The 27002-nt window shown below is 54.3% G+C and overlaps 1 protein-coding gene across 1 annotated transcript in view; it reads right to left on the bottom strand.

Annotated features, from left to right (window-relative positions):
* Positions 1-27002, bottom strand: part of INPP5A (inositol polyphosphate-5-phosphatase A) — a 219139-nt gene that overhangs the window by 14178 nt on the left and 177959 nt on the right. Inside the window, exon 12 of the mRNA XM_082054376.1 lies at positions 13115-13188. Within this exon, the coding sequence (XP_081910502.1) occupies positions 13115-13188 (74 nt within the window). The remainder of the gene's footprint in view (positions 1-13114; positions 13189-27002) is intronic.

Raw genomic sequence — 27002 nt, 5'->3', positions numbered from 1 at the left:
CCTGTCCCGAGCCCACGGTCCTGTCCTGTGCCCACGGTCCTGTCCCGAGGTCGTGGGCCTGTCCTGTGCCCACGGTCCTGTCCCGAGCCCACGGTCCTGTCCTGTGCACACGGTCCTGTCCTGAGCCCATGGGTCTGTCCTGTGTCCACGGTCCTGTCCCATGCCCGTGGTCTCGTTCCATGCCCATGGTCCTGTCCCCTGTCCGTCGTCCCGTCCCGTGCCCGTGGTCTTGTCCTGTGCCTGCGGTCCCATCCGGTGCCTACAGACCTGTCGCGTGCCCGTGGTCCCGCCCCGTGTCCCTGGTCCTGCCCCGTGCCCCTGGTCCCGCTCCATGTCCCTGGTCCTGTCCCGCTCCATGTCCCTGGTCCCGTTCCATGTCCCTGGTCCCGCCCCGTGCCCCTGGTCCCATTCCATGTCCCTGGTCCCATCCCGTGCCCCGGTCCCGTTCCATGTCCCTGGTCCTGTTCCATGTCCCTGGTCCTGTCCCGTTCCATGTCCCTGGTCCCGTTCCATGTCCCTGGTCCTGTCCTGTGCCCCGGTCCCGCTCCATGTCCCTGGTCCTGTTCCGTGCCCCGGTCCCGCTCCATGTCCCTGGTCCCGTCCCGTGCCCCGGTCCCGCTCCATGTCCCTGGTCCCTTTACCTCCTGCTGGCAGCACAGTTTGCAGCCCCCACCTTAGGCAGGCATGCAGTAATGCTCACTGCACTGATCCTCCCCTTTCCCTTTGCCACAGCTCCTTAAAACAAACAGAACTGCTTTCTTGGGCGATTCTATCCAGTCCCTCACAGATTAAAGACACACATGATTTTAATTTGAAAATTAATGGAGAATGATGGCGAGAGTGGTACTGGTTAAATCTGAGGAGAGAAAAGGGGATAAGAGCTGCCTGAAACCCACTGTAATGATTAAATTCTAGTTGTTCTGAAGGAAATGACAGCTGTCTTTGCTGCGTCCAGCCGGGAAGCTCGTTCTGTGCTCCAAACTAGGATGCTGGAAGAACCTGGACAATGTCCCATAGGAACTTGTTCTGCAGGTGCTGAGGGACCCACTGGCGATTTAAGGTACCTCACTGATACCTGGAAGGTGTTTTACTGTGCAGGAATGAGTATGAAGCATTTCTATTTGGTGGAAAATACTTCTTAATTGGCAGGAAAATTGCATGTTGTAAAAGTAACTGATAAAGGAGGCATAAAAATAATCTTGAGTTTTAGCAATTTTTAATCTATTCAAGTCCCTAACTCCCTGTTTTGTGGGACACCAGGATCCAGGAGCATCGCTGCAGTAGCGGTCTAAGAACCAGGAATGCTGTTTGCTGCAGTCCTGCGCCGGGCTGCTGATCTACGTCCCCTGAAAACACGCGGGGCCGCTGGCGAGGGCCCTGGTCAGGAAAGACAGCCCATTGGAACTGAAACTGCCATCCCGCCCTCCCGGCGCACGCTGCGGTGACGGGCGGGACACGAGCGGTGGCACCGCGCGGCCGGGTGCCACGCACAGCGCGCTGCCCGCTCCCCGCCGAGGGAGGGGACGCCAGCACGCCCGAAACGCTGCCCGCGGGCGGGACACGAGCGGTGGCACCGCGGGGCCGGGTGCCGCGCACAGCGCACAGCGCGCCGCCCGCTCCCCGCCGAGGGAGGGGACGCCAGCACGCCCGAAACGCTGCCCGCGGGCGGCCTGGCTCACCCGCCACTGCCAGCACGCCTGCAAAATACATGTGTCACTGTGCAACCTGCTAGAACAAAAACGGGTCATGGGATAAAATACAAGGGTAGAGAACAAATAAATTACAGACTCAACAGGATTCTGGCAGAATAAGGGACCAGAGCCAGAGAGAATTACAAAGGAGAAACGCTCTTCCAAGAGTAAATGAGATTCGAGCTGTCTCCCGGTGAGAGGTGTCACAGCCAAGACATTGCCAGTGCAGAGGGTCTGCTCGAGAAAAACACCACACAGAGGGTATCTCAGACACAAACATATGTCCAACCAGTAAATTACATGACAGCCTAATGCAACAACAAACAAGAATAGGTCACTTTAAGAGAATGATTAATACGTGAGATTACTGTGCATGCAGACTTATCTGAAAGCAAACCTTGTAGGTGGGTGTGAACCCTTGCTGAAGTCAGCGCCTATCTTTGCTATACAACAGCTACAAGAATAATTATAATAATTAATGGAGAGCAGTGATAAAGGTAACAATTGCCCACCTGTATATTGACTGACCACAATGTCGTTACTTCTTTTTCACACCTCCCACACGTGCAGCAATTGCTGACTCGCACCAGCTCCTTTCCAGCCTCGCGCTGTTTGCTCACGGCCAGGCTGCTCGGCCCATGACGGACAGAGCCTGCAGACTCCAGAATTCTGGATTGGGTTTAGTCTCCAATGGCTAAGGCTGCTATGGGCTACGTTAGATTAAAAAGGGTAATGAGATGAAAACATGAATGTTCACTATATAAAGTCTCAAAATACAGGAGTAGAGGAACGGGTGCATAACGTCTGAAAATACTCCATGAGAAGAGGTCTTTATATTCTGTGTAAAGACAGCAGACTTGTGGTGCAGCCCCTGACTCCACATCAAGCTGTGACCGCTGGTCCAGCCTGCCTTCGCTCTGGCCAGCCCGAGGAGGACAGAGGGAGGACGTGAGGTGTGAGGCAGCGGGTTCGTCCCTTCGGCTCCCAGCCCCGGGGAAGATCACCGAGGCCGTGGAGAGGCACAGCTCCCGCGTGGGGAGAGGAGCAGCCACGGCCTGCGAAGGACGGCGGAGTGCTGCAGGCACAGCTCATGTGGGGAGAGGAGCAGCCACGGCCTGCGAAGGACGGCGGAGTGCTGCAGGCACAGCTCATGTGGGGAGAGGAGCAGCCACGGCCTGCGAAGGACGGCGGAGTGCTGCAGGCACAGCTCATGTGGGGAGAGGAGCAGCCACGGCCTGCGAAGGACGGCAGCATTGCTGCAGGCACAGCTCCCGCGTGGGGAGAGGAGCAGCCACGGCCTGCGAAGGACGGCGGAGTGCTGCAGGCACAGCTCCCGCGTGGGGAGAGGAGCAGCCACGGCCTGCGAAGGACGGCGGAGTGCTGCAGGCACAGCTCATGTGGGGAGAGGAGCAGCCACGGCCTGCGAAGGACGGCGGAGTGCTGCAGGCACAGCTCATGTGGGGAGAGGAGCAGCCACGGCCTGCGAAGGACGGCGGAGTGCTGCAGGCACAGCTCATGTGGGGAGAGGAGCAGCCACGGCCTGCGAAGGACGGCAGCATTGCTGCAGGCACAGCTCCCGCGTGGGGAGAGGAGCAGCCACGGCCTGCGAAGGACGGCGGAGTGCTGCAGGCACAGCTCCCGCGTGGGGAGAGGAGCAGCCACGGCCTGCGAAGGACGGCGGAGTGCTGCAGGCACAGCTCATGTGGGGAGAGGAGCAGCCACGGCCTGCGAAGGACGGCGGCAGTTCTGCAGACCCCGCTGGCTCGGCCAGTGCCTGGTGACCCTGCCGGAGCAGAGGTGCCGGGTCCCTGCGGGCAGCGGCTGCCGGGGACACGGCGTCCGCAGGGGGACCGGGAGAGCAGCCACTCTAACAACGCTCTAACCCCAGCCGCTCACAGCCCTGCGGTGACATTCACTGACACGGGGCCACAACAGTCCTGCAGTGACATTCACTGACACGGGGCCACAACAGTCCTGCGGTGACGGTCACTGACACGGGGCCACAACAGTCCTGCAGTGACATTCACTGACACGGGGCCACAACAGTCCTGCGGTGACGGTCACTGACACGGGGTCACAACAGTCCTGCGGTGACGGTCACTGACACGGGGCCACAACAATCCTGCAGTGACATTCACTGACACGGGGCCACAACAGTCCTGCAGTGACATTCACTGACACGGGGCCACAACAGTCCTGCAGTGACATTCACTGACACAGGGTCACAACAGTCCTGCAGTGACATTCACTGTCACAGGGTCACAACAGTCCTGCAGTGACATTCACTGACACGGGGCCACAACAGTCCTGCGGTGACATTCACTGACACGGGGTCACAACAGTCCTGCAGTGACATTCACTGACACGGGGTCACAACGAGTCCTGCGGTGACGGTCACTGACACGGGGTCCTGCAAACCCTTGTGCAAACCTACCTGCACAGACATTAACAGGGATTTACTGTGCTACCTTAAAGTAATTCCATTTATAGCTACAAATTCAATTTATAACTATAATACTATATATTATAACTATAATACTATATAGAATATATAACTATATATTATAACTATAATACTATATAGAATATATAACTATATATTCTCACAGAACTAGTATTACATATATAATTATGACCTGCACCTACCAAAATTAATATATGATTAAAAATATTAACAAATTTATGTAAACTCCAACAAGTACCATTTACATGTTGCTTAGTACTTTCAAAACTCAAAAGTGAACTGCTGTTTGAAAGGGCAGAAAAAGAGTCAAATTCTGGCTAGATCAAAACAAAGAACTTCAATTCAATTCAAGTTACACCCAACTAAGGCCACGGGGGTAACTGTGAGAACCGCCGTCCCTGCCGTCCCCCGCGCGCCCGGGCCCTGCGCTGCGCTCCTGGAGCTGCTGTTGGCGCCGCGGCAGCGACCGTTTCCTGCGGAGCGCTGGAGCGGCCTGGCTGCAGCTCACGGGCCCTGGGCCGGCAGCACCGCTCCAGCTTTGGCTTTTGGACCCTGTGCCTGTTGCGTTCCCAACGCACAACCCAGGGCAGACGCGGTACCGGGGCGGGGGAACGCTAACGCCGGTGCCTGACAGGCTGCTTTTCCTCTGAGGTCTTGTTGCAACCAAAGCATTTTACTTCTCTTGAAACTTCTCATGTCAAGTTTTAACCTGCAATAAATTTTAGTGGTCATTATGAACTTAAAAAGCCTTGAAAAATAGCTTTTCTAAATATAGAACTGACTGTCCTGGCTTTTAGAGATTTAAGCCAGGACCATAAGGTTATACTGATTTAACTACAGTGTGTTTTTATGCAGCCTGTCACAAGGGATGGTCACTGCACCTTCCCACAGAGGGTTCGAACAGAGGTGGGTCCTCACTCGGGGAGCACGAGGCACGGGGGATTTGCATTCACTTGCTGCGGCGGCCCCCGGCCGAGCCTGAGCCTCTTGCACAGCGGCAGCGAACAGCGAACGGCGCGGCCGGGCGCTGCTCAGGGCCGCGCAGGCGGGCAGCAGCGGGCAGCAGAGCGGGCAGGCAGCAGCGGGCAGACAGCAGCGGGCAGCAGAGCAGACAGCAGAGCAGGCAGCAGAGCAGGCAGGCAGCAGCGGGCAGGCAGCAGCGGGCAGGCAGCAGCGGGCAGGCAGCAGTGGGCAGCAGAGCGGGCAGGCAGCAGCGGGCAGCAGAGCGGGCAGCAGAGCGGGCAGCAGAGCGGGCAGGCAGCAGCGGGCAGCAGAGTGGGCAGGCAGCAGTGGGCGGCAGAGCGGGCAGCAGAGTGGGCAGCAGAGCGGGCAGCAGAGCGGGCAGCAGCGGGCAGGCAGCAGCGGGCAGGCAGCAGCGGGCAGGCAGCAGAGCGGGCAGCAGAGCGGGCAGGCAGCAGCGGGCAGCAGAGCGGGCAGGCAGCAGTGGGCAGCAGCAGGCAGCAGCGGGCAGCAGAGCGGGCAGCAGAGCGGGCAGGCAGCAGCGGGCAGCAGAGCGGGCAGCAGAGCGGGCAGCAGAGCGGGCAGGCAGCAGCGGGCAGCAGAGCGGGCAGGCAGCAGAGCAGGCAGCAGAGCGGGCAGCAGAGCGGGCAGCAGAGCGGGCAGCAGAGCGGGCAGGCAGCAGCGGGCAGACAGCAGCGGGCAGACAGCAGCGGGCAGCAGAGCAGGCAGGCAGCAGCGGGCAGACAGCAGCGGGCAGCAGAGCGGGCAGCAGAGCGGGCAGCAGAGCAGGCAGGCAGCAGCGGGCAGGCAGCAGCGGGCAGCAGAGCGTGCAGCAGAGCGGGCAGGCAGCAGCGGGCAGGCAGCAGCGGGCAGCAGAGCGTGCAGCAGAGCGGGCAGGCAGCAGCGGGCAGCAGCGGGCAGCAGAGCGGGCAGCAGAGCGGGCAGCAGAGCGGGCAGGCAGCAGCGGGCAGGCAGCAGCGGGCAGCAGAGCGGGCAGCAGCGGGCAGCAGAGCGGGCAGGCAGCAGTGGGCGGCAGAGCGGGCAGGCAGCAGCGGGCAGCAGCAGGCAGCAGCGGGCAGCAGAGTGGGCAGCAGAGCGGGCAGGCAGCAGCGGGCAGCAGAGCGGGCAGGCAGCAGTGGGCAGCAGAGCGGGCAGCAGAGCGGGCAGGCAGCAGTGGGCGGCAGAGCGGGCAGGCAGCAGTGGGCAGCAGCAGGCAGCAGCAGGCAGGCAGCAGAGTGGGCAGCAGAGCGGGCAGGCAGCAGTGGGCAGCAGAGCGGGCAGCAGCGGGCAGCAGAGCGGGCAGCAGCGGGCAGCAGAGTGGGCAGGCAGCAGTGGGCGGCAGAGCGGGCAGGCAGCAGCGGGCAGCAGCGGGCAGGCAGCAGAGTGGGCAGCAGAGCGGGCAGGCAGCAGCGGGCAGCAGCGGGCAGGCAGCAGAGTGGGCAGCAGAGCGGGCAGGCAGCAGCGGGCAGCAGAGCGGGCAGCAGAGCGGGCAGGCAGCAGCGGGCAGCAGAGTGGGCAGGCAGCAGCGGGCAGCAGAGCGGGCAGGCAGCAGCGGGCAGCCGGCCGGTGCCGCCGCGGCTCCACAACGGTCTGCGCGGCGGCTCAGAGGCGAGCAGGAGGCACTCGCTTGAAAAAATGTACGTTAAAGTATTCTTGACTCAGTATAGGCTCTCCACTCCCTACAGGATGAAAAAGTAACTCTCTATTTGATATTTATTACAACATCAAAATTTTACTTTTAGGAACCATTAGCACAGGGACTGGAAAGGAAATAAGGAAAGGTTTATATCAAGTTCAGCTTTAAAAGCTGGTATTAAACAGCATGATGCAGTAGCTGGAAATATACAAAGACCCAGTTTTTTGCCAAGACCCGTGAATAATGATTTCTGAGATGCCTTCTCTAACAAGTAGCAAGAGTTAAGTGCTCTCACTAATTAGTGAATGTAGTTTACAATCAACTGAAAAGAGAAGTAACAGACTACAGAAAAGCACACCGAAGGTGAATTTAGATGAGCACAGTGAGACTGGCAACTATAAATACACTGGAGAAGAACAAAAAAACAGAGAATATTACAACACGTTATCATCTCATTATGGCGTTCAACAGTTTGAAATTTACCCAGGAAGCCAGCATTGCTGTTCCTACCTCTATTGCAATGCTGTCTCAGTGAAACGGAAAACGAACAACAAGAAGCTTTGACAGCTCCAGAATTGTAGGTCCCTAAATAAAAAGACAGAAAGAATCTTGGGGGTTTTAAGAGCAGTTTCTGTAACAGTTTGCGTTTTTCCATAGTCTCAGCGGTGTATTTCACGACAAACGCCTTTTCCTTTGTTTTTCTCACTCGCGGCTGTTTCCCCTCCGGTCCCGGCGCGGCCGTGCACGGGGCCCCTGGCGCGGGCACATCGCCCCGCGGCGCTGGCACAGCCCGCGGTGCCGCGTGGGGAGATACCCGAACTTTTCAACGAGTACCCAAGTTCTACACGATGACTTGCTCATAAGAAGGTTTGTCTAAAGAGCAAAGCATGGTCATTTCCTTCAAAAAACCTCTTACCAGTATAGGAATAGATGCCTACACGGCTGTCGTGGCTTCATTAGAAATTCAGGAAAGGTGACATAAAAGAAGTAGATATATCAATATAAAACAATTAAACCACAGACATGTACAAAAATGTCCTCCATTCGGATGATCACAACAGAATAACTTCTTTCATAATCTTAAATGTACACCGAGAATACGCAAGAATCAGATTTGATTATTTTCTCAGTCCGTATATATAAGCACTTTGGGGACACCAAAACTTCCAAATACTCCCTAGAACAGCCATACGTTTACCCTCGTTTTTGTAACCACAGACTCAAATTTCATTTTGATTCCAAAAATACTTGTACGGTCACAGCTGAGAAAAATGCTATTGGAGAAAAGCAGCGCGGTCACCCCGCCGCCCGGCCCGGGAGAGGGGACTGCGCTCCTGCTTGCCATCTAGATCAGGACGTGGCCCGTTCCCACGCTACAGCACCAGGGTCTGACCCAGAGCCGACCCCGATGACGGGGCCGCGGCACGTCCCGGCAGGACCAGGGCGTGTGTCACAGCAGGAACCGGGGACAGGGCGGTGACCGCAGCGCGTGTCCCCCGCAACCTGCACCGCTGGAACGCTGCTCGGGGCGGCGGAACACAAACCAGGGACAGGGCAGTGACCGCAGCGTGTCCCCCGCAACCTGCACCACTGGAACGCTGCTCGGGGCGGCGGAACACAAACCGGGGACAGGGCGGTGACCGCAGTGCATCCCCCTGCAACCTGCACCGCTGGAACGCTGCTCGGGGCGGCGGAACACAAACCGGGGACAGGGCGGTGACCGCAGCGCATGTCCCCCCGCGCCCCTGCAGTCTGTGTGGCTGGAACGCTGCTCGGGGTGGCGGGAGCACAAACCGGGGACTGCGGGGGGGAGTTTTGGCCCCACCAGAGTTAACCACAAACCCACCACCGACTTGCAGCAGCAACGCGTCCACCCAGACCAGGTGTGATCCTGTATCAACAGCATCTCGTGATATAGTCCAGAGAATAAACAGTTTATGCTGATAAAAAAAGAATTGATAAGTAACTTTGTCTGCTTAAACTCCAAGGGATGTGACCTCTTCCATTCATCTCCAGAGCACACTGGATCTCGAGCACGCTTTCTGACGTGAAAATTGACAAGTAAGGCAGGAATGCAACCGGGCTATTGATTTGTAGAACTCTTTGTGCAAACTGGATAATTAATTGTATGCACAAATGATGAAGCAAATGAAATAAAAACTGTCCTAACTGATCTTTCATCTTTTGAGATGTGAAGTGCAGTACTAAATGCGCTCAGTCCCATTTTAACCAGGATACCCGGACTTCAGTTGTTGGCCGGCATCCCATGATGTAAAACCGTAACACCACGGACTAAGAACAGAAGTAAGAGGGTAATTCACAGACTGAATCAATGGACTGTAATTAAAATCTCATTTATAAAAGAAGTTCTGAAATAGCACTTTAAGGCTATCATTACAACTGCTCACAACTTCATTCTGATTTCAGATGCTCGCTCGTTAAGCACACAAGCCTGACACAAGAAATGACGAGAGCTTTCTGTGTCTCCCTCCGGTGACAAAGGCTTTGTTTGATGCATTTGCAGAACAAATGCGTGCATCACACACTTTCCAGCTAAGAGTACCAAGAAGCTTAAAGAAGTAGTTTCTAAATATACAGGACTAATCATATCCTCCTTTGGTTAAAAATACAAAATCTAGTATGACTGGATATATGACAAATATCTTATACGTGAAGCTCATATTTACAAAGAGTATATAAAAGCAGTTAAGCCATGATAAGCTACTGTTTTTTTTTTTTTTCCAGAAGAAAATAAAAAATGAGGGAAAAATGGAGGAGAAACTACTGACCTGCAGTAGCTCTCCCGGCTGTGAACCGGCTCTGCTGCCGTTCATTCGGCGGGACTTCTCACCGAGCCGAGAACCTCAGCAACGTTTTGGTTGGAAGAGACCCTCAAGATCACGGAGCCCAACCGAGCTCGGTGCGAGGATCACGGAGCAGAAACCAGGATTCCCGCGCTGTGTGGCCCAGACCACGAGGAGGGATGGGTGAGAAACGCACCCTAAGGCAAGCCAATCTCCTCTTTGTATATGCATGAATCTAGCTGGTTGGCTTTACATCTTGTATTTTTAGGAATATTCTAATATTAAATTAGCATATTTTATCAGTATTTTCTGCTTGAGTTCAAATAAATGTTGTGTTATATAAGCTCAGTGTTAGCACCTCTTCCAAGGCAGTGCCAGCTTTCAGTATGTAAAACTTATCACCATTGCTATCATTACTACTCCTTAGTCACAGAGCTGCACGCTGATCCCACACACTGCCCCCCGGCAGAGAAGAGCAGCACAGGGCTGGGGTCTGCGGGGCTGGGGTCTGCGGGGCTGAGGTCTCCAGGGCTGGGGTCTGCGGGGCTGGGGTCCGCGGGGCTGGGGTCTGCGGGGCTGGGGTCCGCGGGGCTGGGGTCCGCGGGGCTGGGGTCTGCGGGGCTGGGGTCTGCGGGGCTGAGGTCTCCAGGGCTGGGGTCTGCGGGGCTGGGGTCCGCGGGGCTGGGGTCTGCGGGGCTGGGGTCTGCGGGGGTGGGGTCTCCAGGGCTGGGGTCTCCGGGGCTGGGGTCCGCGGGGCTGGGGTCTGCGGGGCTGGGGTCTCCAGGGCTGGGGTCCGTGGGGCTGGGGTCTGCAGGGTTGGGGTCTCCAGGGCTGGGGTCCGTGGGGCTGGGGTCTGCAGGGTTGGGTCTATGGGGCTGGGGTCCGTGGTCCACGGGGCTGGGTGCAGGGGGCTGCAGGTTCCGCTGAGCCCCTTCCCACCCCCAGCTGCTCACGGAGCCCCAGCTGGGAACTGGTGGGCACAGAGGTGAAGGGGTGAGCCTGGAAATGGCCTTGCAGCTGCCCCCAGGGTCTGGACAGGGTCTCTGCTCAGACGTGTCTCCTTCCACCTCGGCAGCGCGGACCGTTTGTTTCCAGCGCCCGAGCGCGGTGAAGGGCAGACAGTGCTGAGTTCCACATCCCCCAGCGCTGCCGAGCCGCGGCCACGGCACGGCACCGGCACTGCGCGGCGGTTCGGGGCAGGAACACGGGAATGCCACCAAATTCAGTGTGTTTGGGGAGGTGGATCCAGCCACAGCTCCATTCTGGCCGTCCCTCGAGGAGCAGTGGGGTCACCTCGGCCTGACGGATCCCCCAGCACCCTGACAGCAGCCGCCTGCCTCGCTCCCTGTGGATCAGCGCTAGGAAGGGACACGGAAGGGACACACACCATCTTTCTCCCAGCTGCCCGTTTTCACCTGGGAAGGGCAAGACCAGCTCTCTGTCACGTCCCACGGGCAGCGTCCTGTGGCCACCCCGCTCTCCCTGCGGTTTTCACCGCTCTCCCCCAACACTCCAGAGCCTCCTCGCCTGTTCCTCCCGCCTCCGCAGCCCCGTCTCACTGTCCCGGCCTCTCACCAGCCAGTTTGCTGGAGCTTTCCTCTTCCGGCCGCTTCTGCCTGAGCGCGAGCGGAGCCGTCCCTGTCCCCGTCCCTGTCCCCGTCCCCGTCCCTGTCCCTGCGCGGCTACCGGGCGGCTCCTCCGCGGCGCCGGTTCCAGCCGCGTCTCGCTCGCGGAGGTTTCCCGGCTACGAGCTCCAGCGGGACGTGAGGGAGAGAAGGCTCACTTGGTACCTGCCCGCAGCCTCACAGCGGATGGCCCTTGGCAGCTGTGAGGAAAACCCTGGGTTGCGTCCACTCTGGCTCTAATTTGCAAGAAACGTAACCACTAAAATAATAACAAACGTATCTCTACTGAGAACTGGACGTATTTGTGAAAAGAAATTTTTCAAGGGTTTAGACCTTGGCCAGATGTTCACATTGTTTCACAGGCAGACCAAGAGTACAACTGAGATAAAAAGACTGCTCACACCAAATCTCTGATCTTCGCTGAGAGCAGAATGACACCAAACGGTACTGACAGAAAGGTCTGAAGAATCTGCAAGCCATTCATGCTACAACGTATTTTTGCCAAAGTGTCCTGTCTGAAAGCACTAATGTTGGTGAAACCAAGTAGAAGAGCATTTCTGGGAAAGAATTCCTATGTATTCCCCCTCAGCTCCTGTTACCCTGACCAGGCACACGGCTACTGAAATACACCCAGAGACGTACACACCGCCTGCCGTTACCATAATCAATAGGAACAACTCAGAGCGCGGTAACCTGGCCGTGCACACTGCACTGTCCCAGGGGATCGGCACAATCAGCATCACAGCTGGCTGCTGAGAAATGATGAAATTATGATACCAAAATGGCATGCTTTCCAAATTTTTCCTTAGTGTATGCCGAAACATCATACTTTTCTATCTGTCCACAAAGAACAAAATAGCAATATTTAAGAACATTGTGTCTGTTAAAAAAGAAGTATACAAAAAGTATGTTTTTATCTACGATTTCCTGTAACTTGAACCCTCTTTGTGACTGCAGTATGTCCCTCCTGTAAAAGCAGCTGTGAGATTTGACTTCTTCATTCTCGGAAAGGGCCACATGTTTAAAACTGTACCAAGTTTTCCATGGATTTCTCCTGAACAGCGCTGCTGTCTGCAAAAACCCTGGTGTCGTTTGAGAGCAATACTTCTCTATTCACAGCTAAAATTAACCAAAGGAATATAGCTGATTAAAATAATGCATGTGCATTAAAAAAAGAGCAAAATTATTCTAACAGTATTAGCAGTTATATAACCTGTTTAGTGAAACCGAAAAGCAGAATTTGGGTTCCTGCTGTCTCTCCTGATGCTCCTGGAGCCCCTGGAGCTCTGGGCTCCATCCCCGAGTGCCGCCACTGGGCAGTTTCCAGCTGTGCTGTCAATGAGGTATTTTAACAGGTTATGTGGTCAGCACCCGTGTCCCCGCACAGCCGCGCCGGGCTGTGTCACCGCCGCGGCGCAGGACGGGACCGGCCGCCGCCAGACGGGGGGCGCTGCGGGCGCTGTGGGCACTGTGGGCGCTGTGGGCACTGTGGGCGCGGTGGGCACTGCGGGCACTGTGGGCACGGTGGGCACTGCGGGCGCTGTGGGCGGGCACTGTGGGCGCTGTGGGCGCTGTGGGCGCTGTGGGCGGGCACTGTGGGCGCTGTGGGCGCTGTGGGCGGGCGCTGTGGGCGCTGTGGGCGCTGCGGGCACTGTTGGCGCTGCGGGCACTGTGGGCGGGCACTGTGGGCGCTGTGGGCGCTGTGGGCGGGCGCTGTGGGCGCTGTGGGCGCTGCGGGCACTGCAGGCGCTGTGGGCGCTGTGGGCACGGGCTCATGGACTGGTGGAGGGGATGTGGGAGAACGAAACTGCTGAAAACAAAGATCGTTATCATTTCTGCAACACATACGGGAACACTCACATTCCACCTACAGTGCTAGTAACAATTATGTTTTAGCTAGCTAGTTAAAGAAATGGATTATATATGAATCTTACCTGGGAGGAAATGAGATGTCCAGTTCATACAATCTGTCTTTAAAGACTGACAGCTCTCTGTCAAATTCTAAAAGCTATAAAAGACAGAAAGAAACGTATTCACTCTTTAATGTTGAACCGAAGCAATTTGAAAATATTAATACTACATTATATAAAAGAAAATAAACAGGGACTTTGATTACACAGCCTGAGGTATATCCCTCATATAACAGTTTTTTAAACACAATGCAAACCGCTCAGTACTATTTGATACCTAACCAGTTCATTGAGAAAAGCGTTCGGTATGTCCCTTTCCCCTCAGCGAAACACGCAGCACTGGCTCCTTACAGCGCTGACCTATATGCACATGTACTACTGCAAGAGAGCTGATTTGTTTCAAATTTTATTAGCAATCTTTTCAGAGATAAAGCGGACTAGCATTAAAAAGTACAGCAAACTGATATGATAATCAGCCCACAAAAATGCCAGCAAGAGTGTTATATTACTTTATATTATCTTCAGCTGAGATAAGAAGGTACATTAAACACAAGGATGTGCACATCACTCTTCCTGAGCAAAGACAAGCCGTGTTTTGTACACCTATTCGGGGTGGCGCCTGTCGATAGCAGGAAAAGGGATACGTGACAATCGGTAAAATGTGTTCCCAGGCAGCCAAGATACAGTCCTGCAAGCAGAGATTTAACAGAGACGTTCCTAAGTCGAGATTTAATGTCCCGTATAAATACTAGTTCTTGCCAAATTTGTTTTCCCCTGGACCCCTACAGAGAAAATAAAGCTCTGCAGACTTTTGTTCATAAACACAAACCTGCTCATAACGAGTCAGTGATAATCGCCCACATTAAACCAGTAACTGTTCTGATGGACATAAACGACCTTATTTCAGAACCGCGGCGGGTGCTGAGCCTGACATCCCGTGCATTAGCGAGTTACAAGACGAAAAGCTCACTCTGCGCTCTTAGTGGCCGTCGCTCTAAGTGCCGCTTTCTGTTCTGACAAGCGTGCCGTCCCAACAGCACCCGCACGACCGCGGCGTGCTTGCCGCGTCCATTAATCATGTCCCATCGCACAGCTGCGCTGATACCATTGTATGAGCGCGGAGCCTCCCAAAGAAATGAGATTGTGTCCCTCTTTCTCCTCTGTCACCTCATCAATCATTCCTGAAATGTGCAATTAGCAGCTACTTGTACACATTAATTATCTGTGTGAAAAGCAGCTACCTGAGCACCTGCCCGGCTGGAGCGGCCTCTGCCAGGCCCTGCCGCAGCCTCAGCTGCGCTCCGGCCGGCTCCTGCGCCAGGGGGAGGATGGGGGGTGGGGATGGGATGGGATGGGATGGGGATGAGGATGGATGGGGATGAGGACGGGGATGGGAACGGGGATGAGGATGGATGGGGATGAGGACGAGGATGGGAACGGGGATGAGGATGGATGGGGATGAGGATGGGGATGGGAACGGGGATGAGGATGGATGGGGATGAGGATGGGGATGGGAACGGGGATGAGGATGGATGGGGACGGGGATGGGGATGGGAACGGGGATGAGGATGGATGGGGATGAGGATGGGGATGGGAACGGGGATGAGGATGGATGGGGATGAGGACGGGGATGGGAACAGGGATGAGGATGGATGGGGATGAGGACGGGGATGGGAACGGGGATGAGGATGGATGGGGACGGGGATGGGGATGGGAACGGGGATGAGGATGGATGGGGATGAGGACGGGGATGGGAACGGGGATGAGGATGGATGGGGATGAGGATGGGGATGGGAATGGGAATGAGGATGGATGGGGATGAGAATGGGGATGGGAACGGGGATGAGGATGGATGGGGATGAGGACGGGGATGGGAACAGGGATGAGGATGGATGGGGATGAGGACGGGGATGGGAACGGGGATGAGGATGGATGGGGACAGGGATGGGGCTGCCACGTAACGGGCAGCGCTCCCTGCTCTGGTGCGGCTGACACCAGCTCGGGGATGGGATGTTGGATTTTGCAATACAAATAACTGCAGGTACTTTATACACGTTTTACCATCTGATCAAAGCCTGAGTACCCACAATGTTTGGATAAATATTCATAAACATCTGTGTGCAGAGTTACGGTATGGATCTAATAATACGCTCAATCCCAAAAATGTTGGGATGGTTCAGCCGTTATTCTCACTGAAATAATCTCAACATACGTCAGGAAAAAATGGTTCATCACTCATGTTTCCAGAGCGTGATCCTATATTTAAGTATGTATAGCCACAACACGTACATACGGACTGGCTCCGAAAACAAATGCTACTGTCCCTTTCTTGCTGCAAGTGTCTCCACTGCAAGCACACGACCTGCCCAAGGGGATCTAGTACAGGAAAATCATCTGCCATCCCCAGTTAGACCTTCTCTTTGAAATGCGCTTCTATTAATACAGTGCACATACATTTTTCCTGCTGTTGCCAAGTAAACAGATCAGAGCAGGAAAGTGGAAGCATCAGGAGAAAGAGGGTTATTTCTGAAGTGTGAAACTGCAAGGACTGAATAAAGGAACAATGCTCCACAGAACACAATGGTATAAATTACTCATGGGCATTCCAAGGGCGGGCGATGTTAAATAGATGCATTGTCCTCTCACACCAATTCACACTTTCAAAATTTTACACATTCAGATTGTTCTTGCTGTGATGATATTTGCAAACTAAAGGGCGGCCGGGGTCTAGCGGACTAAGCGCTCAGATGCGCATTGTTACCCAAAGCAGCCTCCGGTGTGCGTTTGCTGCAGGTGCTCAGCTGTGCCCGTGCTGTGCGGACGAGCCGCGCGCAGGGCACGGAGAGACAGGCTCAAGAACAGGGCGCGGTGTGCGCGCTCTCCAGCAGCTCCCACGTCCCGGGGAGGGACGACCTTAACCCGAAATGACAAAGCCAAAACTCACAATCACCCAGCTGGACCTCAAAGGCCAACTAGGTGCCTAGAAGAAATATTCAGGGAATGCTTCTTACAGACAATTTATCCTCACGTGTGAAACAGTTCAATATTTTCACTGGATTATTTGCACAAACTTTTATTTCTTGTTGCATTTTAAATAATTATTTTATTTCAACAAATTATTGATATTTTCCTAGATATTAAGTGGTTGTGTTACAGCATCTGAATCTTCTGTTCTAATGTACACCGCGAGGGCATGAACATCAGCGTAGGCCAGATGATACTGGGGAGCACCCAGAACCTCACAGGCTAATGTCTTTACTCTAAAAGTATATATCCTTGTATTTAAAAAAATCCACCTTGAACTTACTCTATTCATGACAAATTTCATCAGAAACTTCCCACTTATTTCCATATTGTACACTAAACAGCATTGTGAACAAGGTCATCCCTGTAACAGTAAACATGAGTATATCTGCCACTCTAAATGCCTTAAAAATGACAAAGAAATTAAGTTCAAGGCCTAAAAATCAATATATTGTTCCATGTAATTTACTCATTATAAGATCATCCTTAAGAACCAAATCTTTAAGGTGTTACATGATGTGCTGGGGTAATCTGAACAATTACACGGAGATTTTAAAATGCTGTGGCTGGAAGTTAATTCCAGAACTATATGTCATAGGCAGTTCACCAATGTATTTATACCCAAATGATAGCAAGGACGATGCAGTGCATGTGCTTATCTGCTGTAACCACTGAGCTGCTGATACTACGTCAAGATATTTGCTTTACAATGTCCAGTGAACAGCCCAACATGAACGTTTGCTGAACATCTCCCAGACGAAGACGGCGCCCATCCCACGAGTCACACAGCCATGGCCAGCCCACGAGTCACACAGCCACAGGCAGCCCGCGGCCACCAGGCACCGCCAGCCCGCGGCCACCAGGCACCGCCAGCCCGCGCCACCAGGCACCGCCAGCCCGCGGCCACCAGGCACCGCCAGCCCGCGGCCACCAGGCACCGCCAGCCCGCGCCACCAGGCACAACCAGCCCGCGGCCACCAGGCACCGCCAGCCCGCGGCCACCAGGCACAGCCAGCCCGCGCCACCAGGCACAGCCAGCCCGCGGCCACCAGGCACAGCCAGCCCGCGGCCACCAGGCACCGCCAGCCCGCGGCCACCAGGCACAGGCAGCCCGCGGCCACCAGGCACCGCCAGCCCGCGGCCACCAGGCACAGGCAGCCCCCAGCCACCAGGCACAGCCAGCCCGCGCCACCAGGCACAGCCAGCCCGTGGCCACCAGGCACAGCCAGCCCGCGGCCACCAGGCACAGCCAGCCCGCGGCCACCAGGCACAGCCAGCCCGTGGCCACCAGGCACAGGTAGCCCGCGGCCACCAGGCACCGCCAGCAGCGCCCGCCGGCACGGGGAGCGCGCTGCGCCCGGCCTGGCCCCGCGGGAAGAATCACAGGGCACACGATCGTTTTTAAAAACAGGTTAAATTTGTTGCTAGGATTTTGTAGTCTGAAGTTACTTATTTCTGTTTAGCAGACTTCATGAGCCAAACGCTTCCATCAGCTTGTCTACTCAAGCTCCTATTGACCTGAGCGGGAATTGGCTTGATGTTGGTGCAGTTCTCTGTCGAGAACTAAAGAACGATTGCATTTGCACTGAAGGGTATTCCCTATTTAATTTGAGAAGAATTAAAAGCATACAGGGCTGTTGCCTGTATCAGCTGCAGTGCCCATCACCTCCCAAGAGAATTTCAAAACTCTTGCTTTTCCAGGCAGTGGTGTTGCCTATAAAAGCTGCTGAGGAGAGTTCCGATCTTCCTCCCCTTTCGTGTCAGCACTACAGCGTCCAAGGGCATTTACGCACAAGAGTGAGAAGGCAATGCGTGGTGCCCGGGCGCGGGGTTCTGCGCAGGCTCTGTCTGCAGGACCCGGTGCCGCTCAGTGAGCAGAAACCGCCTGGGCCGGACGATGGTCTCAGTACCGCGCGGGCCGGACGATGGTCTTGGTACCGCATGGGCTGGACGATGGTCTCGGCACTGTATGGGCTGGACGATGGTCTCAGTACCGCGCGGGCTGCACGATGGTCTCAGTACTGCATGGGCTGGACGATAGTCTCGGCACTGTATGGGCTGGACGATGGTCTTGGTACCGCGTGGGCTGGATGATGGTCTCTGTATCATATGGGCTGGATGATGGTCTCGGTATCATATGGGCTGGACGATGGCCTTGGTACCGTGTGGGCTAGATGATGGTCTCGGTACCGTGTGGGCTGGACGATGGCCTCGGTACCGTGTGGGCTGGACGATGGCCTCGGTACCGTGTGGGCTAGATGATGGTCTCGGTACCGTGTGGGCTGGATGATGGTCTCGGTACCGCGTGGCCTGGACGATGGTCTCGGTACCGCGTGGCCTGGACGATGGTCTCGGTACCGTGTGGGCTGGATGATGGCCTCGGTACCGTGTGGGCTGGACGATGGCCTCGGTACCGTGTGGGCTGGACGATGGTCTCGGTACCGTGGGGGCTGGATGATGGCCTCGGTACCGTGCGGGCTGGATGATGGCCTCGGTACCGTGTGGGCTGGATGATGGCCTCGGTACCGTGTGGGCTGGATGATGGCCTCGGTACCGTGTGGGCTGGACGATGGTCTCGGTACCGTGGGGGCTGGACGATGGCCTCGGTACCGTGTGGGCTGGATGATGGCCTCGGTACCGTGTGGGCTGGACGATGGTCTCAGTACCGTGGGGGCTGGACGATGGTCTCGGTACCGTGTGGTCCTTCCCCGGGACTCACCTGGGCTGGGGCATGGGCTGCAGCTCATGGCCCCACAGCTCATGGTCCACATGCGCTTCGACCAAATATAATAATCTGGAATACTGTATTTTGTTATTGTGTAGCCTGACAGTAATCAAAGGGTTATAACGGACTTTAGCCAGCAGAAGAGCTGCAGGTAATTTTGCTTGCATCAGTTTAAAGCGATGAGACACTTCTGGAAGGTCGGTGTCCATCGGCCTGCTGCCACGGGCCACCCTGGCTAAAACCACAGTGTGAACCCGTCAGAACAGGGTGACTTAATTCAGTCATTGGAGTAGAACAACGGCAATTACTCATCAAGACCTACAGAGCAAAGTCAGAGCACCGGTAGATCAGGAGGTGATATTAGCAGCATTTATCACATCCATCTGCAGGGCCCACCAGAGAATTCACAGCTGTGAAAGGGAAATGAAGTTTCAGACCAAAAAGAGGAGATGACCATACAGAAATGACCTTAGAGAATTAAAATGTGAGGACGCTGGGCACTGTAACCTCCTTTGCCAGCCTTGGGTAGCACATGATTTTTTTCAAGAGACTTTGGAAACACAGTAATTTTATCCAGCTTTGCAGCGAAAGAAAAATACTTAGAAACGGATCCAGCAGTGTACTGACTTCAGACGAAGGTCCGCGGGGATCCACGACAATGTCGTACACGCTCTGCTCTGGCCCTGCTTTAAAGCTACTGTTTTCTCTAGCTAAGACTTTGTAAAATGATGCATCACTATATCTGTCCAGTCTTCATTTTCTTTCCCTCGTAAAGCCATTTTTAAAAATAATGTTTCACAGAAAAAAAGCCAAAATTATTGAACGCAAATGTACCACTTCCACTGCTTTTGTATATTATTATATTTCTGCATATTTCTGAGAACTTGTCTGTCCATCCTGAATGGCAGCGTCACCAGCGGTGAACTGCTACATGAAGGTGGGTACACGGCACAGAGAAACTGCCCCAGAGACGCTTTTCTCAGCGTTGGAAGGTCCGGCACAGGCAGCACAAGACCCTCGGCACTCAAGGGCCTCAGGCGGCGGTTGGTCCTGTAACACACACACCCCGACACCAGTTTGGATAAAACTGATTTCAAACTCTGCAATCACAAACCCTCGCGTTTTGCCAGCGCAGCCTGCGGTCCTCCCAGACTTTTCACACGCTTGGATTCTGCACAGAATCCTGGTTTTTCCAACTGCCCCCTGTAGACTCTTCCAGCTCAAGTCTGTGGACCTGAGGCTGGAACTCCGTGTGTGGATGAGCCGAAGTGAAACCCCCGGCCGATCCGCAATGCGCCGCGGAGGATCCAGACCCACCCTGGCAGATCCTTGGCATTGAAAAACAAATCAGAATGCTGTTGTATTGCTCAGGTAATTAGCTCTCAAAAAGGAGACTAAACTTAAGTATGTGTGAAGAATAAACCAGTTAGTTAAGAAGTGCAAAGCCCTGAAGCCAGCTGGGTCTCAGCTCTGGCTCCGGCAGCACAAGCGCCTCTCCTGCGCGCCGGCTCCTTGCCAAAGCGCCGCTCCATGCCAAAGCGCCGCTCCGCGCCAAAGCGCCGCTCCGCGCCAAAGCGCCGCTCCGCGCCAAAGCACTGCTCCGCACCAAAGCGCCGCTCCGCGCCAAAGCGCCGCTCCTTGCCAAAGCGCCGCTCCGCACCAAAGCGCCGCTCCGCACCAAAGCGCTGCTCCGCACCAAAGCGCTGCTCCGCACCGCGAACCTCCCGCTCCGCACCAAAGCGCCGCTCGGCACCAAAGCGCCGCTCCTGCTCGGCACCAAAGCGCTGCTCCTGCTCGGCACCAAAGCGCTGCTCCTTGCCAAAGCGCTGCTCTGCACCAAAGCGCCGCTCCCGCTCCACACCAAAGCGCTGCTCTGCACCAAAGCGCCGCTCCTGCTCCACACCAAAGCGCCGCTCTGCACCGCGTCCCTCCCGCTCCACACCAAAGCGCCGCTCTGCACCGCGTCCCTCCCGCTCCATACCAAAGCGCCGCTCTGCACCACGTCCCTCCCGCTCCACAGCTCCTGAAGAGCCCGAAGCGTCTGAAATGCCGCACACGGCCACATTTCCACCCAGACTACGGCTCCCACCAGCCCGCGCTCCAGCCCCATTTCTCCAACCAACGTTCTTTGCTCTTCAATACATCAATACGACGTGAAAGCAAAGGGGACCTCCTGGCAAGGGCCAGGTCTCCGTGAGCGTACCGGCCCGTCGCGGTCCGAACGCACTCTTACTGCTTTCCAAGGGTAAAACGAGCATTTTGTCGTTAACTCTCCTGGGATTCCTGTGCTTGCCTTGATTTAGAAAATGGACTCTGCACAACTGCAGTCACGCAGATCTCCCTTTTCAAAAGTTTACAGGAACAGATGTTTTAACATCATTGTAATTAATTCATAAACTGTGCACAACAGCTTGTAATATAACTCATTCAAAATGGCAAGAATGACTGAGTGGATGCTAACATTAAAACTAAGAGATTTTAATTAGGAATATTCTGCTTGAAAACGTGGCAGATTCATAAAATCACAGAGTCCCAGGTTGGAAGGGACCTCAAGGATCACCTGGTCCAACCTTTCCTGGCAAAGCTCAGACTAGACAAGCTGGCCCAGCACCTGTCCAGCTGCATCTGAAGTGCCCAGTGCTGGGGAACCCCACTGCCCTGTCCCGTCATCACAGCGCACGTGTCTGTCACCGTAAACCTAACACGGACTTGCACCGGTAGGGAGTTAAAACCAGCACGCATTGTCCTGCCAGACTGTCGGTCTGTGAGCTGAAATTTGATAAAAGCATTACAATACGTGGAATACGGTTTTAATATAACTAACACAGTGATAAAACCTGGACCTTTCTTGCAGAAAGACTACAATCCACGCTTCTTATTTGGCAAACCTCCCCCCTGAGCCAGGCCTGCGAGGCAGACTCGGCTGACCTGGGTGTTCTGGGGAGCGGGCGGGACCCAGAGGCACCCGAACGCCGGGGTCCCGCTCCAGGGGGCTCTGGGGAGTGCCCCTGTGTCCCCCACATACACGGCGTACCCTGCAACTCCCAACGCCTGAACCTGGGGGCGTTTCTTTACCAGGGGAGACTCAAATTCCCACCCTGCTCCTCCGGATCTGCCAAGCGGGGCCAGGCGGGGCGCCCGGGAAGGGTGCGACACAGACGTTGGACTGTCTCCTTAGACTGTACTTGAACAAGACATACAGCACAGTACACCTGAAATAGCCCCGAGACATACAACAGCTGCGTAAAACAGGACAGGGACAAATTTGTAACTTTGTGATACGGGCAAATTTACACCAGAACAATCCATTTATTTGGAACGTGAAGCTGGCAGCAGATAGCTAACCCGGCACATCCGGATTGATTTCTGCCTGTAATCTGCCTTTACATCTATGTTTGCTACTGAGAACAATTTATTGATAGTATTTCCTATTTCTGTCATTTTGCAGTTTATCCAGTGGCATATCAACTAACCACTAACTTAAGCAACTGCAATTCCAAGCATAAGAATACTGGTTTTGAGTGAAGGAATAGAGCACAAAGCCATTTTCCCACTAGCGCGTGATGAAATGCAGGCACCTCGGATGACCACGCTGAACAGGAGAGGCAGCTTAGGATGCACAGGGTCTCCTTATGGCCACTCCCGGATAACAATGGTCCCGAGCAATCAATTTCCTTCCCTATCCTAATTTGCCCTTATACATCATATTCAAGATTTTATCTGGACAGGGGCTGGTTGGCTCAGTGGATAAACCTCTGCCTTTTCACCTCTGGGATCACGGTTCAAGTCAAACCCTGATGAAATGCACTTGATCGTCCTAATCTAGTTCCTAGTGGACAGTATTCCCATTATCTTTAAAAGGGTCAGAGCCAAGGCCATTGGGAAGCGTGCATTGTGCTATATCTTGTCTCTTGATTAATACATTTTCAGTGATGCCAGATCCTTAACCTTCACGAGCGCACATATTCTCACAAAAAGCTTAATAAAGGTCCCTCATGGACTAAACCTTTCTTCTCAATTTGCATGTCATTTCAGGACTTCCTGGGAATATTAAAAAAAACACAAATAAATTACTCATCATTTAAAAATATGTTTGCCTGAACTGGTTGTAATAACACCTCAGAGTTAATTAGCATGACAACGGGCCACTTTAAATCATTACTTGGTGTAGAAGAATAAGGCCTTTATAACTCAATCCATTTTTATAGCCCGTTATAATTTTGTTCTGGGAGCAGGTGAGCCGAGGCCGAGCAGACAGGGCAGGGAGGGCTCTGCCCGCCGCAGGCACAGCCCGCGCGGGAACGCGCCTCGTGACGGGCACCGTCGGCTCCGTGCAGTACGAGCACGGGGAGGGCACCAACACCAACGCCAGGATCTTTGCTTATTTTTTTCCATGATAAACACAATTCAAGTAAGAAATGGCAGCACTTCAGTTTAATGAATAGCTGGGCTGGAGATCTTGGGCTTTTCCGCTAGAGCACCTCCAGCCTGCTCGGAACGAGCGCTGTGACCGCGCAGCGTCCGGGGCCGCACGGGCCCCGCGACCGGGCGAGCGGGCAGCCACGGCTCGGGATCGGCCACCGGCTGCGCCCGCGGCAGCCGACCGCAGGCAGCACGGGTCAGCAGGAACGACATCACCTCCACTCTTAGGACAATTAATTCATTGACTACTCTCATTACACAGCCGCGGCCAAAACCTGCCGGACAGTACATTCCTTTCTATCTGGACCGACTCTTCAATGCGGTTCACGTGAAAGACAGGCACGTATGCACCACTTCTCATTTCTGATTGTCGTTCAAGTTTATAAAATGATTCCTAATGATTAAATCCTTCCTCTGTAGTCATTAAGAGGTTTTACATTCATACTATGTATTTCTTTAACTGACTACCAAAGCAGCAGCATGTGGCTTGCGGTTCTTTTGTACAAATCAATAAGTTGTTACAATTTTTTTCATGAAGTTATCATCCTGGCTGGCTTTTCTTTCGTTAGGCTTTTCCTAACGCCAAGTCCCCAAGCCGAACTCGCAGCAGGGCCGCCCCAGCGCCGCCGCTCTGACGGGCAACGGGGACAGGAATGACAGCCAGAGTTTTGCATTAGTGCTGCAGCTGCTCTCAAGCAGGTTTCCTCTTTTTGTGTCACTGCACAGCTGGGTACATCTGGTGTCCCTTTCTGAAACACAAGGATGTGGAGCGGTCGCTGCACTTTGAGGTAATAAATGCAGGTAAATTGCTAAGATCGCTTTGGAATGAGCTACAGATTAGTTTGGAAAAATGAGACCTGACAGATTGCTGTATGCATTTCAAACTGAATTTCTATTCAACGGATAATTTGTATCTAGATCAGATTTTTCATAAAAAAATACTCATTTTTAGAAATATATTTTAAGATTCTTTTTGTTGATTACAAGGTAAAGAAGAAGGAATAACTGTGTATGGACAATGATAAAGCAGCTTGTGGATAATAAATATTTGCCAGGTTTGTCACATCTGTACACATTCCAATGTTGCTGAGGAGACACCACACTGATAAAAAAAAATACCCTTAGAAAAAATCAATGGATTTTGAGCTAAAGCAGCTGCTAAACACACAGAAAACATCTTTATCCAGCAGGCACCGCGCTGTGAAAATTCCCAAGCCTTGCGCCGGTGCAGCTAAGGAAAATTTAATCTTCCCAAATACTCATCAGGGCACTCCATCCTGCAGACCTGACAGCCCCACTTATAATTAATTATACAATTTCGATGGGAATATCGACTAAACAAAGCTATAAATCATAGAAAAAGTCAATAGGCATGGACACATTCAATCATGTCCCGACCAATGATTACTACTCTTAAAATACAATAATTATTTTCAGGAGCCAGCTTGAATTAAATTTCTGTCAGGCTGGTACAAGACCGGCGGTTGATGAAGGATGCGATGGATTTTTTGGGTTGAATTTGGCACAGAGACATTTATCCTCTTAGATAGGTAGTTTGTTTTTAGTGATCATGGTGCTGTGTGTTTAACTAGACCATGAAGATTAGATTATCTCCAATGGCTCATTATATCGTTTATCTTTTCCTTCCATGTTTGATCTGGAAGATTTCCCACTTCTTGATGCGTGAATGAAATGAGCGCTGATTGCAAAACGGAATGAGCTTCAGTGGGACTCTGCCCGTGCCTTGCACAGCGCGCCCACGTGTGTGGGGTTACCAGCGGTAATCCGGAACGCCGCCAGGACGTGGCCAACAGCAGCACCGGGAACAGCTTCGTGCCGGGAAAACACAGAGACTGCCAGCGCTTGTGTCGTTTCAGAGACAGCTAAGCAGTTTGTAACAGTCATACATGCAGAGGAAAACACGGGACAGGAATGGATTAATATGGAAATAGGAATTGGGATTAGTGTTATCACTTTGAATTTAATGGCCCCCAAACTGCAAAACATCAGTGGAAGAAACACTATGTATATCCCGAGGATGTACTCAGCTTGTAAATTAGAAAACCAGCCGAACAACAAACCTCAAACCAATTTATCTCACAGTAACTGTGTTTCCAAGATACGTTCCTACGCAGGTATTGCCCGTGACGAGCACACGCGAAAGGCGCTGCGAGAAGGGACAACAGTCCCACCAGCGGGGGGACATCAGCAGATGCTGGAAGGAGAAACGATCTTCACCTTCCTTGTGAGCCTGACTGGTCGGACCCGTCCGACCTCCAGAAATGAGGGAGATCTCCGATTCTCTCATGGAACTGACCTCGACGTGTAAGTCAACTGAAAAGGGCTTGGGCTGCCCTCCCTGCCCTGATCCAAACACCCGCTCCCTACGGACAGCAGGGAGAGAGGAGCCCAGGGACCAGCACCAACCCGGGGACCGGCACCGACCTGGGGATGAGCACTGACCCAGGGGCAGACACCGACCTGGGGATGAGCACTGACCCAGGGGCAGACACCGACCTGGGGATGAGCACTGACCCAGGGGCAGACACCGACCTGGGGATGAGCACCGACCTGGGGACAGGCACCGACCTGGGGATGAGCACCGACCTGGGGATGAGCACTGACCCTGGGACAGGCACCGACCTGGGGATGAGCACTGACCCAGGGGCAGACACCGACCTGGGGATGAGCACCGACCCTGGGACAGGCACCGACCTGGGGATGAGCACTGACCCAGGGGCAGACACCGACCTGGGGATGAGCACCGACCTGGGGATGAGCACCGACCCAGGGGCAGACACCGACCTGGGGATGAGCACCGACCTGGGGATGAGCACCGACCCAGGGGCAGACACCGACCTGGGGATGAGCACCGACCTGGGGACAGGCACCGACCTGGGGATGAGCACCGACCCTGGGATCGGCACCGACCTGGGGATGAGCACCGACCTGGGGATGAGCACCGACCCTGGGACCGGCACCGACCTGGGGATGAGCACCGACCCTGGGACAGGCACCGACCCTGGGACAGGCACCGACCTGGGGATGAGCACCGACCCTGGGACCGGCACTGACATGGGGATAGGCACCGACCCTGGGACCGGCACCAACCCAGGCACGGCCCTGCAAACACAGTGACACCGTGGAGCTGCACAGCGGGACACCTGCACTGCGGGACAGCCGCACAGCGGAACACCCACACCGCGGAACACCCGCACACCCAGGCAAACCAAGAGCTGGGCACCAGGGCAGGCACGGAGGAATCCTCCAAAATCCTGACACACACAACATGAATCCCGTGTCTTCTTTTGGGTATGAGGAAGGAAGGTAAAATTCAGTCACCCTGAGGAAAAGACCCTGGCTCACCGGTCAGCCGGCACACGCAGTTTCAGCAGAACACGCTGGGTTTTCTTTGCCTCGCGTAGCTGTTCGCGGAGCTCAGCACCCTCAGCACCGTCGCCGTCAGTGCGCCCCGGCCCAGCTCTGACAGCTCAGCCCACCGTGAGGTTGGGCCCGTTCCACGGGCAGAGGCTCCGGCCACTCAAACCCGCAATGCGGCTCCCACATGCAATACACATATTCCTGATTTTTACCTGTGTGTAACTGCTCTTTTATATTTACTTTGTTTTTTTTGAATGCTTTGTGTTTTTTCTTTAGATGGAAAGCTCCTAGGAACCTCAGATGAACCTGAGAAAGCTCCAGTGATACAGAGGTTTTCCAAAAGGAAGTGGCTACATTTTG

Source organism: Streptopelia decaocto, assembly GCF_964273445.1.
Source record: "Streptopelia decaocto genome assembly, chromosome: 5".
Classification (NCBI taxonomy): Eukaryota; Metazoa; Chordata; class Aves; order Columbiformes; family Columbidae; genus Streptopelia; species Streptopelia decaocto.
This window is presented reverse-complemented; position numbering and strand designations above follow the sequence as displayed.